This window comes from Cydia pomonella, chromosome 1 (genome assembly GCF_033807575.1).
Source record: "Cydia pomonella isolate Wapato2018A chromosome 1, ilCydPomo1, whole genome shotgun sequence".
In the NCBI taxonomy this organism is placed as follows: Eukaryota; Metazoa; Arthropoda; class Insecta; order Lepidoptera; family Tortricidae; genus Cydia; species Cydia pomonella.
Window position 1 is genome coordinate 4,674,712 of NC_084703.1, and position 24,369 is coordinate 4,699,080.

Consider the following 24,369-nt stretch of genomic DNA (forward strand, 5'->3'; position numbering starts at 1 on the left):
AAGGGTTCAATTACATGTTTTGTTTCGTGCAATTTTCCAACAATGCAAAATTAACTCTGTTTCCTGCAATACAAGTTCAACTTTACAACCTTAAGATTTGTTCGAAATAGACTTCCAATCGGTCAGCAATAAGATTTAAGGTGACTAAAATTAACTATGTATTACTTTTGACATATTGCTTACATCTAAGTAAGAAACCTTTCATACAATAATAATGTCTGATTTAATAACCTATTTCCCTGAGTTATTTATGTTAAAACGATTATAAATAAACAATAAAATAATATTAAAACTATTGAGATCTATTACAGGTCGCGTGTTTATTCTACCAACACGTATCATTAAATTTCTAATACCCAATTGTATGGGTGACACCCAAATTAACGTAGTGTAAATAACAATACTAAAAACTAAACAATAATAATAAAATAGATCATACCTGGACATTGCTTATAATTATAATACTTTCCGATTTTATGCCAGACTGTAACAAAAAATCATTAAACGTAATGAGAAAGTGAAAACATTATTTACAACTTTGCCCATATTTTTTTAGTTTTGCAATAAAACGTAAAAACAAAATTAAGGTGGACATATAAATTTGTATACTTACTTGTGAGGAAACCGGACTATTCCTAACAAGGCCTAGTTTACCCTCTGGGTTGGAAGGTCAGATGGCAGTCGCTTTCGTAAAAACTAGTGCCTACGCCAAATCTTGGGATTAGTTGTCAAGCGGACCCCAGGCTCCCATGAGCCGTGGCAAAATGCCGGGACAACGCGAGGAAGAAGAGGAGGAGACTTACTTGTAAAAGTACGGATTTGGATTAGTAGTTTAAGGTACAGTAGGTTCAGACAGCGGAGTTTTTGTAAAGTGCTTGTTTAGATCACAATACGACTGCCAAAAATTTAATTAGTATACTTGATGCCTGAGTTTCTTTTTTCCCGAGTTTTTGACTTTCGCTAGATAGGTAAAAATCACGAAATAAGGTCTAAAATGCACTTTAAAATTATGTAACAAATTTTGCACAAAACCTAAAAAAATGAAAATTGTTCTAAAAATCGGCAATATAATGTTTCAGGGAATAAGATTATTTTATTTATTTATTTAATAGTACAAAAAACTAATAACAAAAACATGATATCCGCGATCCCGGGCACGCACATCCATCTCGCTCACGCTAACGCTCAGTGAGAGTGAGAGAAGAACACGAACTTACTGGACCTTAACGCATATTTCACTTTTTTTGATCTGTTAACAATAATAAAAATAAAAGTGGTGTCTATTTGTTTTACATTAATAGTATAAAAAATTTAAGCAGAAACATACACCTTATTGGTACGCCGTATACCTACACAGTATTATAAGAAGGGCATTAAATTAAAACGAAGCTAGTTCTAATAAAATATAAAACAAAAACACGTACTCAAACTACCCCAATGGCGTAAAACTACGACTAAGGCGACGGGAAGTGTTCTGGCCATAACATTCTTATGAATGGGTCACTAAAAACAAAAAATAAAGAATATTAATAACAATTACGAATGATCCATTAAGATTTGCATTTGTGTCACCTTCAACGCATAATTCAGCGCATATTATTTTTATATTAATGTTAATAACAGACTATTTTAACGATTAAAATGGTTAATGCAGTCTAACCAAAATATGAAACAAAGCAAATAAATAGAAAAGCTCCTATTAACTACACTAAAATCATTATATCTCGTTACAACGTTATCAGTGTAAATTTTACTCACATTTTTGCGGTCTTCTTGTTCATCTTCTGATATATGGAGCCCTTGTTTAGTCCAGCGGGGCCACTGGCGAGCTCCGCGGGCCCCCGCGCTAACGAGAAGCCCCTCTCGCGGGGCTCAGGACCCACTGGCCGCACGCATGGCCCCTTGCGAAGCTCTGGGTTAGGACCCTTCCAGACCATGTAGTCCTCACTGAAATTTCAATATTGTCGCGTTTACCTTCCTTCGTATCTTATACGTGCACTATGCACTAAAAAAGTATAATTTTAGAAGTCTCCCCTAAAACATTTAGATAAAACACAAATACAATGGTCAATATAAAAGTTACAGGGGAACCATAGGTATATATTAATTCTTACAGTAAAAGACTATCCTTCGGGCCACGCCGGAGCGCCGGGTTGGGCCCGGAACCCGCTACCGTGTACTGCGACTTATATTTGGTTTCGGCGACGCTCGTCTTCAAGATCGGCCTGCAACATAAATCACTACACATAGGAGCTTATCTTTTTCTAAAGCGTTAAACATAACATCACAATTGCGTTTACATGCAGTTTTGAAAAGAATACAACTGCTATTCAGAATTTAATTAGGGACATGTTTTATGAATGTTTTCCATCTAGTAAAACGAGAAAGGCTTTTTCGAATACAAGAAGTTAAAAGAAGCCTTCTGCTTACATAAAAAATACAAGTATGCAAATACGGGCCTCAAGTGGTCTCAAGACGAAGCTATTTAAAAATCTTGATATTACTGCATGATAAACACAAGTATGATTTGTCACTAAGTACTTATTTTAGGAGCGGTATGAGACTGGTAATAAGAGGGATGTTCATTAAATTGTGTAACGCTAATTAGTCAAAACCATTCCTAAAATAACGAAGAAGGGCTAAGATAACTTAAGTCGACTTTTTATGTTCATACTTCGTTCTCAAAATACAGATGAGATATACAATGTGTTTGGACAGCCTTGGTGGAGCCGTTAACCACGTATAGTATCTAAGATAAATTTTATCATTCGATCTTTTACACATGTGCGACCGATAATTAGGCAAACAGTTAATTTACCAAAAAATTACAGGGGTGCAATTTAAAAATAGTTAATAATTTAATAAAATAATAGGTATCGGGGTGATTTTGTCGATAGCTGTCGAAACACGTTGTATAACTTCAGTACTTTCCAGAGGACGAAGGTTATTGTTATTGTGATAAGTTGTACTATTAGCCATTCTGATTTAGTGACGTTGATAAATCTCCGTTAAAAATGTTTAGAACTAGTCTTAACTACACTTTTATAGAAATCCACACTGTTCAGAGCAAAAGGGATCACTAAAATTCAACAAAGTAATTAATAGTTATATAATATAACTCATGGATAGAATGCAGTTGGATGCCACTAATGATGCTTTTTCACAGGCGAGGGAGTTTTTTGATAGAATCGGCAAATGTAGATAAAATAGCATTGTACATAAGGCACCTGTTAGAATACCTTTTGCTTAGAACAAACTAAAAATTGGATATTTTTCATGCAGCCGTAAGTTTGCTTAATATTCTATACTATAACAAACTAATTGTTATTAAATTGTCTTTTGTAATAATTTAATGTCTAAAAGATTGCAAACTTTCATAAATATTTCAAGTGAATTTTAAATATTTTATCTAATTCATATAAGTGTCATTTTAATATTTCAAATTAAATAAATTATATTAACTGCTAAACTAAAAATAAGATGATCATGAATGACAGCTATACATATATACAGTTATGTTAAACAAACATTAAACATGCTTACTAAGTATAACAATATAAAACAAAATCAAGTAAAAATACGACACTTACGACAAACTATAGGCACGTAATGTCGTACACCACAAGTACCACAACACATCTAATTCCTACTTACTTTCGTACTACTGTAGGGTCAAACGCTATTATCATTGCCCATTCGTTTTAACTTTGCCTAGCAAAAAAAAACTTTACGCTGCAAAAAGGCAAAGATAAAACACGATGACAAAAATTAAAAAAATGTTATGAAACCTAATGATTAATAACAAAATTGCGTTTCTTTTTTAATTAACTACGGTTGTATTAAAGACATGCAATAGCCACAATTGGGTCGACTTGTTAGGTGATATAGTTTGGCATGAAATTTTATCTCGATAGAACAGTTCTTTAACCGCTAACCGCAAACGGAACCGAAATCCTTTTCGTTCCCGGGTGAATGAACGAAAACGATTTCAGAGTCCTGGTTAATATATACCAGCTAATTTTTGTTAAGTTGTCATTACAGATACCCTCTGGCAAGTCCTTAAACAGAAGACAACAACATGCAAAAGAAAAGAAGATATTTACCAGGAAGTGACAACGTCATCTAATACGTCAAGCGTGTCGTGTATGCTTGCTGTCTCATTCCTGTACAGGTGAAGCGTTTGTTGCTTATTATGTTTTATTTAATAGTCCAATCAAAAGACAAAAATCCAATCCAGGAATGTTTCTTTATAATCTCGCTTTATGCCATTTGATAAAGTTCAAATGTAAATGAAATATTTGAATCGGTCCGTCTATCGGTCATCAGTCGGTATTTTATAAACAAACAAGAGTTGTTTCGAATTTATAATATTACGATAAATATAATAAAGATAGTATTAAAAAAACATTTTTCGAAGATTGGATTTTTAGGTTATTAAGTAAAGTTAAGTATAATTTTCACACGGAGATCTTAAAGAAAGCACTGAGTAAAAAGTATATTTTTTTAACTTCAACTTACAAAGATAAAGTGTATTAAATAATTGAAAAAAAAAAATGTTTTAGACTTTACATATGATATTGAAATAGTATAGTTCCAGACCAACCAATTCACAAGAGCTGGCGTGAATTAATTTCACTTATTATTGAGTATAGTAATTGTTCTTGTTTTGCTAAACATTTAAAATTAATAAATGCACGCATAATACAGATGGTCATCAATTTTTAAGTTGGCGGTTTACATAACCGTAATACCAAGTTGGTAGTAACCATCGAGTAAAACAAATAAATGTTACTCAAATAATCTTGATGTTTTTTGATTGAATATACTCGTAACCATTGCTTAAATTAACAAACACCCATAACTAGATTATTTGATAAGCCCGTTTTTTATTTGTTTACGCCAGCTTTGATGAATAGATATATATTATATTAATTTTAAACAACTTAATGTGTACTATGTATGTACAACAGCCAAAGCATTAATATGTTATTAGATCTTCATATTGAAGTAAAAATACGAAGCGAAGCAAGAAAACAATGAAAGGTAAATTTGTATTATACTTTTTTTGTTAATTCATATTTATAATTTATACTGTATCTTATTTAAAACTCCGTTCAACATTGCCCTTCCATGTTACATAAATCCAAGTTTCTTTTATTTATTTATTTGTTTCAAGAAGGAAAATATATCATATTTGTAATGTAACTAAGCTTAAAGACCGGGCAAATATCGATATAAGGAGCACATAAAAATACATTTCAACATGCTAAGGTCACATGCGAAAGCCGCTAATACAAAGTGTACCTTGAATCGTAACTCAAACCTAAGAATCGACCCAGCTCGCCAATCGTTAAGATAGAAAAGTTCATCATACATGTCGTAGGAGGTCAGATACCAGTAACGAAATATGTCTATGATACATCAATGTTTTCTTAAAAATTGAATTATCCTTAGTTTATCAATTTTAACCATACGTACAGCAAAATACTGTGATAGAACGTAGGTAATACCCTAATACCCGTTCTGAATTAATTTACTAAGAAGAAATAAAATCAGTTGTTTCCAAGAATGCAATTTTGTTTTTTTTTTTTTTTGCCACGCGCGTTACGAACTCTGTTTGGCGTTCTCTGTATCGCTCGTGTGTGTTCTCGGTTCTATCTTTAAAAACTTCACGTTCCAACTACGTTTCGGCGTTGATGCCTTCATAAGTAACCGTAGCCGCGCTAATGAGAAATACTAGTATCCACAGGTTCGCAGGTTTCGTATTACGATTTAGTCGTATCGTATATGATGTAAGGGATCGAGCTAGGGCCCAAAGACTGATGACAATCAAATTCTACGATAGCGTGTTCTTGTCGCTTAACTCACTCAGCGCTAATCATTACACGCTGCCGTTTTCTCTATATAAATATAAAATATAAATTAATTTTATACTCGTATTATAAAACACGACGTAGCATTACGACTGTAGCAGTGAATGAGTTAATACAGGAACAAAGGCCCTTGCGTTGGCCGATTATGCCATGATACATAAAGTGCAAGCTGCGTGAAATACACGAGGGCCTGTAGCTCGGGCCCTTAGAATTACTACGCTTGGGGACGGGAAAGATATCACAGCTGATCCACATGTTGGGAGAAGCTGTCTGTATGAATATAGTAAAATGTTCACTGCAGCCTTTTTCTCAAAAAAATCTTTTTACAATGCAATACCCACTATTTTTGTTGAGGTAATTAATTGATTAATTTTTGTTTTCGAAATCTAAAATTGATTTTTATTAAATTGCGATTTGATGATGTACATTGACGAGTAAATGGTTAATGAATGCCCAATGCTCATATACACCATTAGACCTCTTTCACCATATGGACCAGCCGCAATTAAATTGATGTTCAGCCTCTTATTTCTAGTCACTAAACTTCGTATTTACATATTTTTCAACGACAACTTTGCCCTCATAAAAGTCATAAATCAAAAATGATATACCAAAGAACTTTGTTTTGCCGTATAGCAAAAACCAAAGAAAAAAAATAAGGTATTGTCTTATAAAAGGAGGAAAGGTTTAACCTCATACGGTCCGTCATATAATAAAAATTGGCGGGCTGTTGAAAATATGATTGATTTTCTTTTGTATTGAAATCGAATAAAACTAAAGAAATGCATCTTTGTGCCAATTGAAAATGGTTTAAATTATATTTAAGTAATTAGTACTATAGGTACCTAGGCCGTGGACCATAGAAGGATAATTCTGTTAGTTATGTTTATGTGACTGGAAAGACATGGCATCTAGTAATAAATTTACACGTACGGTAGTCGCGCGACGCTTATAACACACGGCAGCACTGCTCTCCGCTCCTCCCTAGTTCATAATACCGTATGAGTGCCGTATGAAAGCGTACTGTAAGTGCCGTGAAACTGTTTTTTGGCATTGAAGGAAAACAACTCCCTGGTTGTTTATACATTTTTTTGATATATATTATTTAGTCACACTACTATAAATAAATTATAAACTTAAATAGATGCCATACATTAAAGAATAAGTGATCTAGCAAAAGTGGCCAATACCAGATTCGAACTGGTCACCGACAGTGACTGGGTGTTGGTGGCCTAAAGTTGAAGAAGCCTGATTCGAATCAGGCCTGGGCACTGGATGGTTTAGTTACTTTTTCTTTAGTATATGAAATCTATTTCAGTTTATAATATAAGGAAAATTGCCCATTGAAAATTCATTAACTACACATCCCATGTAAGTATAATCAATGTCACGGGCTCGTGATTTAACAATAATTTAGTAACAATTTAATCAAACCTGCGACGTAAAAAGTGAATAGTTTCACGGCATATATACATTGCAGCTAGTCACGAACGCTCGCGTACACAATTTAAAATTAGAGTAAGACCAAGATAACTCTTAGAAGAGTTATCTTGATCCGATTCTATCACTGTTTTGGTGTCTCAAAGCCGTAATGAGACATATATAGCGTTGTATTTCCTTGCTTGTCGCTTGGTAATTACACAAACAAACGAGAAAACACAAACATTTTCCTTCATTGTGTTAAATTTGAATACAAGTATACCCTACTATGTGACTTTGCCCACAAAAAATTTTCATGCAAATTTAATACTACAAAATAGTCTAGAACAGTACTTCATCTTTGATTTTTTTATATATGGGCAAACTTACATCAGGTGAGCAAAGTTGTAGGCACGATTGGTACACTCATCCACGTTACAAAATTATACGCACTGTCGAAACAAGATTGATGTATGATCGAAGAGTACTGGAGGTTCACAAAGAAACGTACAGCACTATTCATAAGAATGAGATAAAAAGCTCGTCGAATGAAAATCGGCCTTGTGCTTGTAATTTGATTATGATAAACATTAATATAAAGTCTGTAAGAGAAACATAGTTTATAGTGCTAAGGACAAGAGAAACAGTATGAGGAAAGTCCTTCTACGTAAGTATTTGTAAATCTCACATTAGTTTTATTTTTAGTATTATTATTAATTTTGGTGTTTAATATATTTACGTATTTCGGTTTATTTTCCGTTCCCCATGTGTTTCTCTTACCTAACCTGACATCAATTATTGATTATTATAAATGTATGACATTTAATATTATACAGGGTGACCTTAGCAATTGAACGAACCCTGAAATCACACGTGGGGTTACTTCTCAGGAATGCTCTGACATTAATATTTTTTTAATTAGAACAAAAGATAAAAAAATAAATTTTTCGAACAAAAGTTATTTGCAATAATCGACAGCAAAAAGAAACACTGTGTTAATCTTTGGCAGTGTTTTTGACAATTTGTTCGAAATATTTGATAATAATGTCATTTTTCAAAAGTCAGAAGCTTATTAGTGTCATAAATAAAAAAGATAATCAAAAAGGTCGAATAAGGTTCCATACTATTCTTTGAGGATATTACCTTAGGAGCTACTAACACATACAGGCTGCTCCAAAGTAAAAAATGGTAATTTGTTAATTTCTTCGAAACCGCTACACCGGCTGTTATGATACTTTGTACACTGGTTCTAAATACCCTAATGCATATGTACATTTCGGCTTTGTCCAATGGCTAGGGACACACTGTATATTTATGATATTTCCATTGTCAACTTGAACGTTTTAATGTGAAATTAACAATTTTAGTCGCTCTAACTCTGCAGTGCGACAGTGTATCCACCGTTAAATTAATTCCTAGAGTATAACCACGGACACTAACCACGATGAATTTCGTACATTGACCCGAATGTTCTTGTCGCATTGCTATCCCGCCCATGTGCCGGCAGTCAATGCCACTGTGCGAGTGGGAAAGCAATATAATTATGAGCGTGCGATAGAGAGAAATTAGCTGAGCGTCCTTACTTTATGAAAATATAACGTTAATAGGGAAGTTGCCAGACTTTCAAGCCTGCGCACCTGACACCTGTCATCCGAAACGATATCTGAATGATGTCAGTTATCATTGGCGCGTGAGTCTCGCTCACGCTAGTACATGTATGGACAAGTGCGAGCGAGATAACTAACTGAGATTATCGTTCTGATGTCAGGTGCACGTTCTAATAGGCCGTCGTTGGAATATTCGAATTAAAATAAAAAACAGCAATCGAATAATAATCGAATGGTAAAACAGCATTTTAATTGTTAAAAAAAAATAATGTTTTTGATTCATTATCACTTCAGATTTTTTGTCTCAGGCAGTAGTAACAAAAAAAAATGTATGGAATCACTTTTTTTAGCTTAGAATGTGTCTATTATGCCTTTTTTCTTTTAACATTAATACAAGTTCGTATTTTGGTATAAACATTAATTTCACATTAAAACATTAAATTATCAACACAATGTTAAGTTCTGGTTTCCTAGGATAGCCGTGCCGTCACATAGCGGCCGTAATATTACGGACGCAAAAAAAATGTTCGTTCAATCACCGCTCTCTAGGAAACCGCGCCATTTTGTTTACATAGACAACGTTCTAGTGACGTTATTTCACCGCTGTTTTACGGCCGCTATATGACGCTAGGAAACCAGAGCTTTATAGCTTTAAGCGTCATTAAAATGTGATGTTGATTTTGTATAGGTAATTAAGTGTATCAATTATTAATATAATTCTTACCCAGGTTTGACTTCAGGTGTCCGAGACCGTTTCGGCGTCGTTGGCGCCGTTTTGATCTGTAAAAATGTTTTTGTCAAAAATTTCATTTTCGATATAAACTTTTATCACTGACTGTACTTTTAATGTAGGCCGAAGGGCTTGCAATGAAATGAAAATGTAAGAGCGAGAAATAGTACAGTCAGCGTCAAATACTTTGTAGCAACCAAAGTAGCCAAATAGTTCGGTACACCATATATTTAGTATGGTGTACCGAACTATTTGGCCACTTTGACTGCTACAAAGTATTTGACGCTGACTGTACATCCTCGCGCGCTCGTCGTTGTGTCGAGCGCTATGGAGATGTTACCCCTCGGCCATACTTTTTAAGGAGTTTCTATCAATAAACGGTATTAAACACACTGGTGTGTAATGCTATCCTTTTTTTTTTTCACAATCCATAACACCCGCGGGAACAAAATAGACCTTTGTCCTTCAGAACACCTGCATGAAATAAAAACTTTTTCGAGAAAGTGTGAGGAATAGTACCTTGGGCTCCTCTGTTAGCACGGCGGAGAGTATCTGCTCCGCGCGCTCCTCGTTATAATCCACGCTGTCGAGCGCTATGGAGATGACGCGCTCAGCCACAGCGCTGTATTTCTTTTGGAGTTTCTTCTTTACTGTAAAACAAATATAAAATAACAGTAAAGGCGAAAAATAGACTAGTTTCATGATTTTTTTCTACCAAGAAATATAACCTTTTAAGTTTTGGTTGGAGTTTGCCCGAGCAAATGTAGGTGCATACCTAAACCTAGTCTATTTTCCGTTGTAAGTAAGATATTACTCAAACATATATTTATTCTACGTATTATTCTAAACAGAAAAGTTGTACATACATTCGTTTTTCTCCTCCGCTGTTTTCACGATGGTGACAACTTTTTTTGCAGGCTGGGGTGTTTCTTCTTTTTTCTTTACAATCTCCTGTTGAAAAGCATTTTAGATAAAATAAAATTACTTGAATTTCCCGCACGCGTGCGTGAATGAGCACTTTCCGTGCATATGTCAAAACATTAAAGTGCCATATGTACTGTAAAAGTAAAACGTTGTATGACACACGTGTGAATAGATAATTCACTCCCTTCAGTCGTGGTTTGATTTATCACCACTCGTTGCGAATTTCCTATTTGCTGCACTTGTATCGTAAAATAATAATAATAATTCAGCCTATATACGTCCCACTGCTGGGCACAGGCCTCCTCTCATGCGCGAGAGGGCTCGGGCTATAGTCCCCACGCTAGCCCAATGCGGATTGGGGACTTCACATACACTTTTGAATTTCTTCGCAGATGCATGCAGGTTTCCTCACGATGTTTTCCTTCACCGAAAAGCTAGTGGTAAATATCAAATGATATATGACTTGTATCGTAAATAACTATTTTCGTTCAGCGTTACGATTGTCACGTTGGCTAGGCCCGCAAATCCCGAACCGACTTGCCTTCTTAGTGAACCCCATAGTGATGAGCTCCTCGCTTGCCTTCTGAACGTTGTTGTCTTTGTTCGCGAGCACGTCCAGAATCAACGTTTCTTCCGCCTTCGGGAAAACGCTCTTCAGGTATCTGTGATATAATATTTACGTAAGATATTGCGTCTTTGAAGAAGAAGAAGAAGAAGAAGAAGAAATGACATTTATTCCATAAAGCACACATACACAGGACAAGAAGATGAAAGAAATAAGATAGAACGATAATAATAAGAACAACAAAACAAAAACAAAAAAACAAAAAAACAACAGATATAAACATAAATTATGTACACATTAAAATCCGAAAATTACACACTTGGGTCCAGCAATGTGTGCAGTAGGGAAAAGGCCCTGTCTCAGCATATTGTTGCTATTCGCAAACGAGGCAAATTGCAACGCTGTTATTCTGCCAAGGCCTTGGGGAGTGACATATAAATATTAATAAATAAGTTTATATAGTAATATAAATAGGTATTAAAAAAAACTAATAATATAGTAAAAAAATAGTATAGTATATAGTATAGTATAGTGAAGATTAAATTAAATTAAAATATTAAATATTTCCTGCCCTAGACGGCAACTTTGCCTTATATCCATACATCGCACTCGAGGGGGCATTTTGCGGGCACGTCAGTTAGTAACGTTTGCAAATAAATCAATACATTTTCTAGTTGTCCGAATAAAATATCTGTAACCGTATTTAATCATAATGACGCATGATTTTAATTTGTAATTAAAATCCTATAACAGTTCGTTAAAAGCTCTTTCTTCACCTCAAAAGGTAACCCAATCACAATTAATTTTATTAGATAATATATTTAGGAAATACGTTTATATCGTATTGCTATTTCCTAAAAGTTAATTAACGGGCTAAACTTCAAAAAATGTCTACAGCATACATTTATGTAACAGCTATGGACTAGTCCAAATAAAAAAGACTGTCTAAGTATAAAATATACAAAATCCGACGTCATTCATCAGCCGTCGTCACCTTATAATGACAACTAAAATTTATTAATTTATTTACAAACGTTACTAACTGACGTGCCCACAAAATGCCCCCTTGATTGCGATGTATGCTTATATGACAACTATGCCCTATGTTGTACTTTGCATTAAATTACATAATAGGTATATACAGATTTAATTCATGAACAAATAAAAATACATTAGAAACCAGTCCAGCTTCCAAGCTATTTGAGAAGTTTACACTAAGGCATTCATTGAACGTGGACTAATCAGTTCTCACCCTAAGGTGTGTATTCTGTGCACCTATTCTGTACTTACTTCAGCTTCATCTTCGGTGATTGGTGTCGCGTGGGTTGACTGCTGGTGGAACGGGCGCCATAATGGCTGGAGGCTCCGGACGCTGGCCGGAGCAAGCTCGGTGACCCTGCAAGAGGCTTAACTGTCATCGATGTAACTGGACAGGACTGTGCACCAGATTGTTACTGAATTTGCTTAATAAATTGTAGGAAAACGAATGTATGATAGCTGAATCTGCTGAAAGGAACCTGTTTAGCTATTCCCCTGGAGCAGTGGCTGCCTTAGGGGGTGGCGAGCAGGGCAGTCGCTCTAGGCCTCGCATCAACCCGATCACAAGTTTACAAGGGCCTCGTAAAGCAGATTTTTACAAGGGGCCTCGCGAAAGTTAAGGGCGATACTGCCCTGAAGGGCCCTGTGAGTTCTTCCGCACTGTATACTTACGTCCTACTGCTGAGTGCAGACCTGAAGTCATAAATGCTGGGAAACTTGAAAAAAAAAAACACAAAAGAAGAGAAGAGAGGAATGTATAATATTTCACTTTGTAAGTATATCTATTTATCTTAATTTTAATGCCCTGCCTGCATATTTATAACCATATAAAAAAAAAATTATAAATTCTTTACATTGCTAACTATTTACCCAATGCGCAATGTAATTTCCTGTGCGACCTATAGAGCACTAGATAATCACATGAATTTTTGACGAACCATTTTGTAGCTAAGTTTTCTAGCACAATCACTTTTTATAGTAAACTAACGCTATTCCCAGTTATATTGCTAAGCAAACGCCCAGGCTTTGTCCGATCTGCTATACAATATGTTGGTAACAAGAATTATGAAGATCAGAAATATTCTTTTGAGCAATTTGGACAATATGATAAATAGTGAAGAAAAAACAGTTGAACATAAGCCACTTACAAAGTTTTGACAATACTAAGTAAGTATCAGAAGGCCTACCTCGAACTACGTATACCTATTGCCTCCCTGTCACACTTACGTACGATTTTACAAGGGCAGAGAGAGAGGCAAGACGTCGAAAGTAGTTCGCGGCCCTCGAAAAGTTAAATGGATGATGAATTGTGTTTTATTTTTTCATAGATTTTCTGAACCGTAATTCGTTGGGTTTGATCCTAAGGAGAATTAAACTGAACGAACGGACCGATCGATTTATGCATTTGGAAATAAAGATAGATATGTTATTTTTATCCATATCTGGGAGATAACATAGATAAGTCAAACACCTGATAGGATTTTCGTTTAGGGGGACTGACTCACCTTTGTATTCATCCAAATGTCCTTGACGTGGCCAAATCTTAGAATTGATCATATTATGATGCGGTAATCATTTCATGAAATTATCGGTTGGCCACCATGAGAAAGTCAAACCATACATGAAGTTAACAATTCTAAAATTGCATGTCTTTTAATGATCTAAATCTATGGGCTTGTTTACACATTGATTCGTGTTTAGTGCGATATTTTTCATTTGCTACGAAACGAAAGTAGCAAAATATAAACTCGTACTAAACACTAATCAATGTGCACACAGGCCTCATTTCTTATATTCGCCAATCTCACAGGTTCGTTTTTAATCATTATACAAACATTACGTATTAAGTATGTAATACGCCAATTTCCGTAAATGCTGTCCACACCTTTTGGAAGTCCGACTACCGAGATTTCACGAAGGGTAAAGATTATTCGTTTGATTCCCACCGATGCAACATTGAGTCACTAAAAATCGTATAAGTCCAATGTAAATATATAAAAGAAGAAACTGACTGACTGACTGACATATCAACGCACAGCCTAAACCGCTGGTTCTAGAGATTCCAAATTTGGCACGTAGGTTCTTTACAAGGTCTAGGGGTGCACTAAGAAAGGATTTTTCCATTTTCACCCCCTAAGGGGGTGAAATGGGGGTCCAAAACTTGTATGGGGAAACAAGATTAGTTAGACTATTTTATTCGAAACTTTACAAGAGTATTCCTAACGATAAATGAGTAAACACGTGTTTCAGGTTTTGAGAATTCAGGCCTATTATTTCTATGGTTTATCGGGTCGCTGATTACGAAAATAACAAAGATTGTAAAATGTAACGAGGTGGACGTGAAATACAAATCCCCTGTTGGGGTGCGATGGGGTTGAAATTACTAAATATCAATATGGGTGTCGTTTATCGTTATTTGGGACGGTATTTACGAAAATGGCATTGAATGATTTTAAAATTTAACAACGGACATGAAAAATGTTGAAAATATTTTTGCCAAATTGCAATTCAATCGGTCCAGTAGTTTCGAAGCAAATCGGTTGTAACGGATGGAGTGACAGACAGCCACACGTGATCTTATAAGGGTTTTTTTTAGCTTATGAGGTAGGGAACGAGATACTACAACAGGACTGTTTCTCCCACGGTCAGTTCTATCATAGAGAAATAAGAAGTAGTAAAGTGTTCACTCCATACATCAGTTTTGGTACCAACACGCTTATTATTTTCGTAGTCGACATCTAGCATCGAGTAGCGGAGCTCTCAGTACTGCTACTCGACAATAGATATCACGGCAAACAAAAAGACTAATGCTCAACGATTTTCCGCTAATATTATAACTAGAGTAACCGGAACTCTATTTTCAACTCCTACGCTTACTCTGGTTATAATATTATGTGATACGATATGTTACCTTGAGGTGTTCCAGAGAGCGGGGTAAAATGAGCGGAGTGTATGGAGCCTGAGACTCCCTTAGCCAGCTGCAGGGCCGAATAGACCCCCATAGCCCCCTTTTGCATGCGAGCCGCCATAGGGGACATGGTGAGAGGCCCCGGTGTCGTTATGGGATGCTTCTCGACTTGGAGAGCACTTATTACGACGGCTTCACGGTTGTAGTACCTGGGGAGAAGATAGAAATAAAAAAATAAAGTAATTTTTACGGCCTTCTTGCCTAGTCGGTAGTGACCCAGCTTATGAAGCAGGAGGGACCTCCTGCACTCCATAAAGGGTTCGAATTCTAATAAGGGCATTTATTCGTGTTTTTATCATTATTACTTATACGAGTATAAGAAGTTACCTATCTCTACACATTGTATGTATCGTTAGTACCCACAGCAGTCACAACACAAGCCTTATTGAGCTTACTGTCGGACTAAATCTGTGTAAGATTGTCCTATAATATTTATTTATATTTATTCAATCCGAAATAAAAAGTTATTGAGGTGCAATTGGTAAAACCATAACAAGTATCTTGGAACTTGTCGCTGAACAACACGGTCTTTATGCTACATATACTCACTTCTTCAGCAGTATCTTGATATGCGTCTCGCTGACAGTAGGGAACATAGCGCTGATCTGAGCGACGAGGGTGTCCGTGTCCGAGGCCGGAGTGAGTGAGTCTTGGAACTTGTCGCTGAACAACACGGTCTTTATGCTACATATACTCACTTCTTCAGCAGTATCTTGATATGCGTCTCGCTGACAGTAGGGAACATAGCGCTGATCTGAGCGACGAGGGTGTCCGTGTCCGAGGCCGGAGTGAGTGAGTCTTGGAACTTGTCGCTGAACAACACGGTCTTTATGCTACATATACTCACTTCTTCAGCAGTATCTTGATATGCGTCTCGCTGACAGTAGGGAACATAGCGCTGATCTTTGCGAAGAGGGCGCCCGTGTTGAGGCCGGAGTGAGTGAGTCTTGGAACTTGTCGCTGAACAACACGGTCTTTATGCTAAATATACTCACTTCTTCAGCAGTATCTTGATATGCGTCTCGCTGACAGTAGGGAACATAGCGCTGATCTGAGCGACGAGGGTGTCCGTGTCCGAGGCCGGAGTGAGTGAGTCTTGGAACTTGTCGCTGAACAACACGGTCTTTATGCTACATATACTCACTTCTTCAGCAGTATCTTGATATGCGTCTCGCTGACAGTAGGGAACATAGCGCTGATCTTAGCGACGAGGGCGTCCGTGTCCGAGGCCAGAGTGAGTGAGTCTTGAAACTTGTCGCTAAGGTGCGAGACTCGGCCCGGTAAGGGGCTGCCGCGGGGTGTGAGGCAGAGGGCGCGCCCGAGTATCGGGCTGTCGTTTGGTGTGCTGTAGGCGCGCCCGTCCTGGATAGAGAGCGGGTGTTAGGTGTTGTTGAAAAAGTAATAAGCGTAAACTTATTCAGCCTTCTAAGTCCTGATGTCCTTTTAAAAGGACAAAATTAAATCCAATTTAAACTATAATGGAATAAAGGTAGGTTCCAAATTCAAAACTTCAAAAATGACTGGAACTTAGAAGGTTAAGTAAAGTTTTGCTCTGCTAGTTGCAACATAAAGTAGTTGACATTGTTATTACCTTGCCATATATGATATAGACTAAGAATTAAGTACACCATACAGAACACTTACAGTTTTTTTACGTAGGTGGAGGTTTTTACTCCTATGCCTTATTTTAGATAACCTGTACACGTGTACCGGTCGTGCCTGGATGGTCATGGTCGTGGTCATGAAGTGCGGAGAAAATTTGGTACTCACAATATACAGTGAAGCCTTAGAGTGGTGGTGGTACGGTCAGCATCAAAAGTAGCTCAAACACATAAATATGTTTTTGTCAAAAGTGCCATTTTTGATACAAGCTTTTATCGATATGTACTTTTCTATCCACAGGAAACTATCAATTATTGAGAAAATTGTAGCATTGTCTAACAACCCCAAACACAATTAGGTGGCGTTGTTTCCTCGTGGAGTTCCAATGGCCACCTCCTGTCTCCATCATCAGATCAGCTCGATAGTATAATGACTCATTGTCAATTTGTCACCCAAATTACATATGTATGCAAATTTTCAGCTTCATTGGAAACCGAGATTCATACTTACAAGTTAAATAAAAGCTTGTAAAATGAATTGTAATAGATATTTCTGAACGCGAACTGTGTGTAGTGTGGGAGATACTTGTCATTCGTTGTTTAATCCGCTGTGGTAGGATGGATCATCTCAAGTCGTGCTATAATCGCACCTCGGGTACGTATGGGTGTAACTGCTTCGAGTAACACACATGCAGACATTTTTACTCACGATATGAGGCTTGAGCCCTTTAGGGTGGAACATCTTAGGGCTATTCTGGCTCTGGAAGGCGTGCTGCAGTCGCACGGGGCTCGGGTACGGGTGCACATGGTACGGCGAGTGAGACTGCTCCAAGCACAGACATGGTGGGACAACACACACTGTGAACAGGCCTGTGCGTATCACACATGTGTAGGAAGCATAGTGGTGTGCGAAATCGGTGAATAGCATGTCTGAACACTAAAATGCGGATCAAAATGGTCCTCTTATAAATTATTTTTTGCGGCCACGTGAAAATTTCGCACAGGTCTTTCGAAGCTGCAAACTTGTATATATGTAGTGTATATTGGTTTTAGCCCTAAGAACATAAAAAAATAGAACTAGGCATTAAGCTTAACCCACACACACACACGGGCGAGTGCGGGCGTGCGTGTCACCTAGCGGGCCCGCGGCGCGTCTCATTAGCTAGTTTTATATGTATGACCATCAACACACAGGCCGCGGGCGCAGGGCCGGCCGTGCGCGTGCGTGGTTTTATTTTATTACAACTTAAATGGACCTAAATCCTCGTCGCGGGCCCGCCTGGTCCGCTCCCGCATGCACCTGCACGCTCCCGCCGTGTGTGCGTTAAGCTTTAGTTTGCGATTTTAATATTCGATATGACTGGTCTATAAGGTTTACATTAGCACACTAGCGCCCGTAATGTTGGCGTGTGAGTGACGTTTTCAAAAGGTTAATGACTAACTTTCTAGCTTTTTCTGTTGATGGCACTTCCGCTATTTGGTAGATATTCTTTATTCCACACAAATAACCAGAATCGCCATTATATACAATGTAGTTAAATTAGATCTATCAATGAGAAACCATTATTAACGTAAAATAATGCATTTTAAGATACAGACAAAATTCATCACATATTTTAGCAAGTAAACTTCATTAGACATCATGTGGTCAAGATCACTCTTGAGTATCAATCCAATTTTGGTGCAACACACGTGTTAATAAAATATAGACTTTGTAGAACAATTGACGGTTTTAATACCACATAGAAACTTGATGCAGTAACTGAAAGTTATGCATATTAAATAGGCACCTCTTCTGCAAAGTCTATATTTTTAAGACTAAGCATTGACATATATCTAAGGACGGGCCTTACGGGCAATAAGAATGGGGCCAGAAGCCTACCGCGAACCACGTTCCCTGTCACACTTATGCACGAATTTACAAGTGCGACAGAAAGGCAACACGTCGAACGTGGTTCGCGGTAGGCCCACAGCGGTGTGACGCACAAGAATTCGAGCCAATCCTGCAGTCTAACGCCACAACGGGATTGGTTGATGAGTTCGTATCACGCGCGCGATTCGTCGCAATTAGTTGCCTTTGACTGCACGATTGGCTCGAATTCGTGAGTGACACCACTGAACTAACTCAAAAAATCTTTACAGTACATATGGGGCTACTTTATAGCACTAGTGCGAGAAGTAGCATATTACGTTACTGTGTCGAACATTTAAAGGGCCATATGTACTGTAAAACGTTGTACGATACATGTGCGAATAGGTAATTCGCAACTCGTGTCGATTTAAAACACTCCCTTCGGTCGTGTTTTAATTTATCGCCACTCGTTTCGAATTTCCTATTTTTCACACTTGTATCGTGATTTGATATTTTAATTTAAGATTAGTACGTAAGTTTGTAAAAATGCATGTTTTTTTATGAAATAAACAGATTAAATAATTAAATAGTTATTTGTACAACAAGAGAGCAAAGTTTGATATTTCTTCGAGTGCTTGTGTTGAGTCCCGTGCAAGCGAAAGATAATTTATAATCTTGAGCGTAGTAAGGGACTCAAAAGCGCACAAGATGTAAATAACTTTGATCTCGTGTAGTACACAAGACTTTTCACTACATTCAGCCATCAAAAAAAAATAATCCAGACGGACGGATCATTATTTCACTCATGTTTTCTGCAGGTATTCTAACAATTAACTTTAATTACCGCGATAAAACAAAACTAAAGAAATTTCAATAAAATAATACGAAAATAATGAATTAACGAACATCAATTGACAGTTCAAACGACAACTTTTTTTTTGTAATTTTTTTTTTGTAAGATACGGTCCGAATTGAGGATACTACTATTTGTCAACTATAGTAGAGTATAAGTTCATTGTTTTGATTGTATAATAAAATACGTAAAATATGGTGTTTTTATTAAATTTTAAACTTTTATTTCATTAATTAATTATTACGAATTGGAGACTCGAAGGGTGTTTTGGAACGATGCGGTCTGACTTATTTTGGGGGTCTATTATAAACCGTCAATATGCCGTTGAATTACGGATGCAGTTTTTTTTTTGTATATTTCTTTTTGATAATGACGTGAAAGGGACAAAGACAATAGAATCCAAATATTTCGAACTTGTATTAGGCCCCACACGTTAAAATGATATTCGAATCTAAAGGTCACTTATTTTGTCTCACTCAGTGAGCAAAATGCGATTTTGCTCACTGTTTTTAAGCAGCAAATTACCCTTGTTCGAGCTGCTGACGTGAAAAAATAATTTTATTATTAGCACCATTCTTAGTGCCCGTAAGGCCCGTCCTTAGATATATAATTATGTCAATGAGACAAAGTTATAAAAAGGCACGCAAAGTGGTATGCAGGCGTTTTGAAAGATAGTAATAGTTTACAGTACATATGGACCATATGGTGCTACTTTCCCGCACGCGTGCGAGAATGAGCACTTTCCGTGCATATGTCGAAACTTTAAAGAGCCATATGTACTGTAAAACGTTGTATGATACACGTGCGAATAGGTAATTCGCAACTCGTGTCGATTTAAATTAAAATTAAATTAAATATCATTTATTTTCAGGCAACTATGGCCCATACATACCTTACAGACTAACATACATACAATAATAAAAATCTTAAAATATAAATATCATTTAGACGACGCAGTTTTCGGTTGCGCCACCTGTTCTGGTGCGGGGTTCGGCAGATTCCCAATTTCCCACGAAACCGCCGCAATATCACACCTTTCGGCCAGAAGTCCGCGCTCGCGATGGTTTCCAGCAGCGGCCGCGGGGCGCGCACCACAAACGAGCTGAAGTGCACGTAATGCCGCGATCGCAGCTGGAATACTTAAACACTCCCTTCGGCCGTGTTGTAATTTATCACCACTCGTTGCAAATTTCCTATTTTCTGCACTTGTATCGTAAATACCGATTCGCCATCCAACCTATAGCTGCTAAAACTACGCATATTATCTTTTTCACCACTTTGCCTGTTTTAAGACCACACCAGATGCATGGACATTTAAGGGCCACACTAGACACTGGTGTCTTGAGCGGCGGTGTCTAGTCAGCGCTTTGCCTGCATGGCTTGGTGCATTAAGCCTCTGGTGTATATTGGCCTTTATTTCTTTGTCTAAAGCCCGTTCATGCTAAGTTGGCACCAACTGGGCTTGACTGTAACAATATATTGTCAGGTGACAACCAAAACTTACTTAATTACCGCCAGAGTAATAAGTTCACAGCCAGAGTGAACCATATGGTGCATGGCATACTGCGTCCGATTTGCACGTCGCTCCAAAGTTTGAGCGAAACAACGCTATAGCACATCCCGTTTGGACGCAGTATGCTATGCGCAGGACGCAATAACCTATCAGTACCAAAATAAGGATTTTTTCTGTAAATAGGCGGGTCCACACAGAGCGAGCATACGCGCGAGGCAATTTCCTCACGCACAAACCGGCCAGTGTAGACGTGCCTCGGCCGAGGCGGCGCGCTCAGACGACGAAAACGCGCGCATCGCCTCGGCCGAGGCACGTCTACACTGGCCGGTTTGTGCGCGAGGAAATTGCCCGCCTATTAGTGAGTATTGGTTGTCACCTGAAAATAAGGGAGTACCATACTTGACATAGCACTTGGTATGAAAACTTAGCATGACCAGACTATATTATTTTTCTAAAAGCGTGTGCCACAACAGTTTTAGTAAGGTGTTATGTACTCTATCCATCTGCAGGCCACGTTGCTCCGGGTACAACCTGTTCTTCATGTTTTTATGCTAATTCATTCTCTGGAAATAATAACATGATTATAAACTAAAGTAAATTAAGCAAGAAGAATGTCGTCCATTGATCCAACTGGTCCTATCTTTATCGTACGGTCACGTGTGAAAATATCGATACGAAAAAAGCGCTAAAATGATGTACCTATACACGACTTTATTGCCCATATGTTAAGGTAGTGTATACATATTTTTGCCACATTTCTCGTATCGATATTTTCAGACATGACTGCATGCGCAAAATTATATTCTTGTTCCACCGAAGATCCTGGCGGTCAATGCCACTGTGCGAGTAGGACTATGCGCAGGCAATAGAGATAGAAACAGGCGTGAAGAGCAATTTCTAGCTGAGCAACTTTTCAAATCTCGACTTTTTGAAGCTATGTTTCTGTCGCGCTGCGGTGGGCGGGAGCGGGAGCTATCTAAGTGTGAATGCGCGCACACAGATGCAATAGATATAGAAACAGGCGGATCAATGTACGAAATTCTTCATGTTTCATGTCCTCACTTTACAATTTTTTATAGCTCAGATACTAAAATGGGTGATTCGGTAGAAAATTTCCAATAGAATCATAGAGGGGCCATATTTCTTTGAACAAATTTTTAGTGTCACTACATTTTTATGTTAATTTCTTGTAGTCTGACTTCTGGCAATAATAGCTACTAAAATTAGCAAAATAATAAAATATGCACCTACTCAAAAATGTGTCCAAAGAAATAAAATTATCTGGTATTGAGAGATACTTCAGAGGTTTAAAAATAATAACCCTACTGATAGATAAATATAAAAATTGCACTCCATTCTTGTAAAGAATAGGTTCCATCAAATGTATGAGGAGGCGTCCATTACTTACGTGAGGGCTTCCAGGGGGAGGGGGTCAAGCCGATACTCACTAAATCTCACATAGAGGGACAGAAGGGTTGTAGCAATAAATAGTGTGAAAATCTGGTTGAAACAAATCTCACTATATCTCTCCAGGAGGGCGGGGGGTCAAAAACCCCTCACGTAATTAATGGATGCCCCCTGATGATCTAGCCAATGTCAAGTGTGCTGTTTTTCAGTAGTTGCCTTTAGTACAGTGATAGCTGGACCAGGGATCGGAATATCGGAAACCGGTATTTTTTGTATGGGAACGAAAACGGTATTTCTTCGTTCTTTGTTAATTATTTCATTTCTAATTGGGCAATCTCATAATACGAAGTCGTTATCTAAAAACACAACCGAGTCCTATATTTGGAGTATAAAATAAACCGAAATATATGTTTATTTCAAAGTTTTTCCAAAAAACCGGTTCCGATCCCTGAGCTGGACTGTACAAATAGCCACAATGGATTGCCGTGGCTTCACTAAGGAATGGTTAAATGAATTACAAGATTAATTCTTCATTTGCTGCACACTTCCACTATGTTCATTGCATAGCTATCAATATTACAATTTAAACAATATTAATGACCAAAAAGCAATAAAACATTCTCGGAATAACTTTGGCAATTTGAAGTTTAACCTGAAATCCACTCCACGGTTTAAACCAGTGGTGGGCAAACTTTCTTTATGGGTGGCCAGAAAATGCATTACAATTTGAAACTGTTACTGAAACTTAAAGTATCTTTTTTTGTTTCAAATCACATAGTAATATAAAAATATAAAAATTATACAGTTGATCTTTACTTAAAATGGCTGGGCCATCAAAATATAGTTACTGCCATGTACAAATTATTTTGAAGGACCGGCAACGCGACTGTTTAAAATTATTTCCGTTGCCGTACTATGCCCACCACCATGTTAAACACAGGATTCACATGAATATTGAAAAAAGAATATTGTAAAGACAGAAACTGATTGCTTGGCAAAATTAAAAATAATAATGAGTACACAATTATGCAACATTGGCAGAATAACGTGTATACACAAATAATGATAGTAAGGTTTTTTGGAGCTTAAAGTAAACAAAGGGCAGGACAACTAGGGTCCACTGACCCTACTGAGTGGTAGTAGTAATAAACACAACAACAATAATATAATAATAAATTTAAAAATCAAATGTTTTAATATTTCGTGAAAAGTAATATAAAATGAATTTTTAAAAGTAATTATTACAATTAATAATGTAAACTAAAACTAAAATATGACTAAATTAAATCTAAAATAAATCTAAAAATGGCCCCTGTGGCATAGTACCGACGCTGGCAGCATTTCCTCGCTGGATTGTTAGACTGATGCGTTGAGCGAGGAAGCTGCCAGCTCTTTGATCTCCTGTGGCGTCTCTGAGTCTCTTAGACAGATCTTTAATATAATGATAACCGAAATATAAATTCCATAGCTTTAAGTGTTATAAAAATCAAATATTGGACACAAGCAAGGTGTTTATTTTATATTAGGTTTCCACTCGAATAATAATCGCAACAGCGTTAATAAATTAAAAAAATGCGCAGGCAGTCTGACCAGTTTGTAGATACCTACATATAGTTTCCTTAGATTACCTTTGTAAATACGTGTATGTACATATTAAAATGTAATGGTACCTGAGGATTAATACACTCCAAGGCGATGTGATGAGCGGCATTGTGCAGGGACTTATGCTTCGACCGCAACTCATCCATTATAATTTTCTTTTCGATTAAACTTCTAACGACACTTGACTACCTGTCCGGTGTTTTAAACAAATATTCACATTTTCTCAATAAAACAATACTTACACAAAACTTTCTTACGTGTTACTTAACGAAAATTAAGGCGAAAACTAGCAAATACCATAATATATTTGAATATTTCCCTCCTTTATTATTATTTTGTTTGGCAGATACGAGTGTCGTAAAACGGGAAGCTAACGCGTGTATGCCGGCAAAGTTCAAATGTATGTATCATCTATCC

The 24,369-nt window shown here is 37.1% G+C and overlaps 1 protein-coding gene across 4 annotated transcripts; it reads right to left on the reverse strand.

Moving 5' to 3' along the window:
- On the reverse strand, nt 1-24,354 carry LOC133518335 (uncharacterized). Of its 4 annotated transcripts, none has more exons than XM_061852112.1 (14): nt 24,021-24,354; nt 17,435-17,548; nt 16,269-16,486; nt 15,068-15,273; nt 12,409-12,514; nt 11,095-11,215; nt 10,496-10,580; nt 10,149-10,279; nt 9,624-9,679; nt 6,807-6,857; nt 4,104-4,163; nt 2,115-2,225; nt 1,759-1,947; nt 1-484 (listed from the first exon to the last, which is right to left on the reverse strand). In XM_061852112.1, the coding sequence occupies exons 1-14, from the start codon at nt 24,096-24,098 to the stop codon at nt 475-477; spliced, it is 1,536 nt and encodes a 511-aa protein (XP_061708096.1). In that variant the 5' UTR covers nt 24,099-24,354; the 3' UTR covers nt 1-474. The 4 variants fall into 4 exon arrangements, with proteins under 4 accessions (XP_061708096.1, XP_061708027.1, XP_061708172.1 ...); XM_061852043.1 differs by lacking the exon at nt 1-484 and adding an exon at nt 577-1,503; XM_061852188.1 differs by lacking the exons at nt 1-484; nt 6,807-6,857 and adding an exon at nt 578-1,503.
- Nucleotides 24,355-24,369: the final 15 nt, after the last annotated feature.

Excerpts from the sequence above, each read along its gene's own strand:
- LOC133518335 (XM_061852043.1), bottom strand. The coding sequence starts at position 24,098 with ATGGATGAGTTGCGGTCGAAGCATAAGTCCCTGCACAATGCCGCTCAT. Across the intron at positions 11,216-12,408 it reads TCACCGAAGATGAAGCTGAA|ATACCTGAAGAGCGTTTTCC; the intron begins GTAAGTACAGAA and ends ATTATATCACAG. Across the intron at positions 1,504-1,758 it reads AACAAGAAGACCGCAAAAAT|TGACCCATTCATAAGAATGT; the intron begins GTGAGTAAAATT and ends TTTTGTTTTTAG.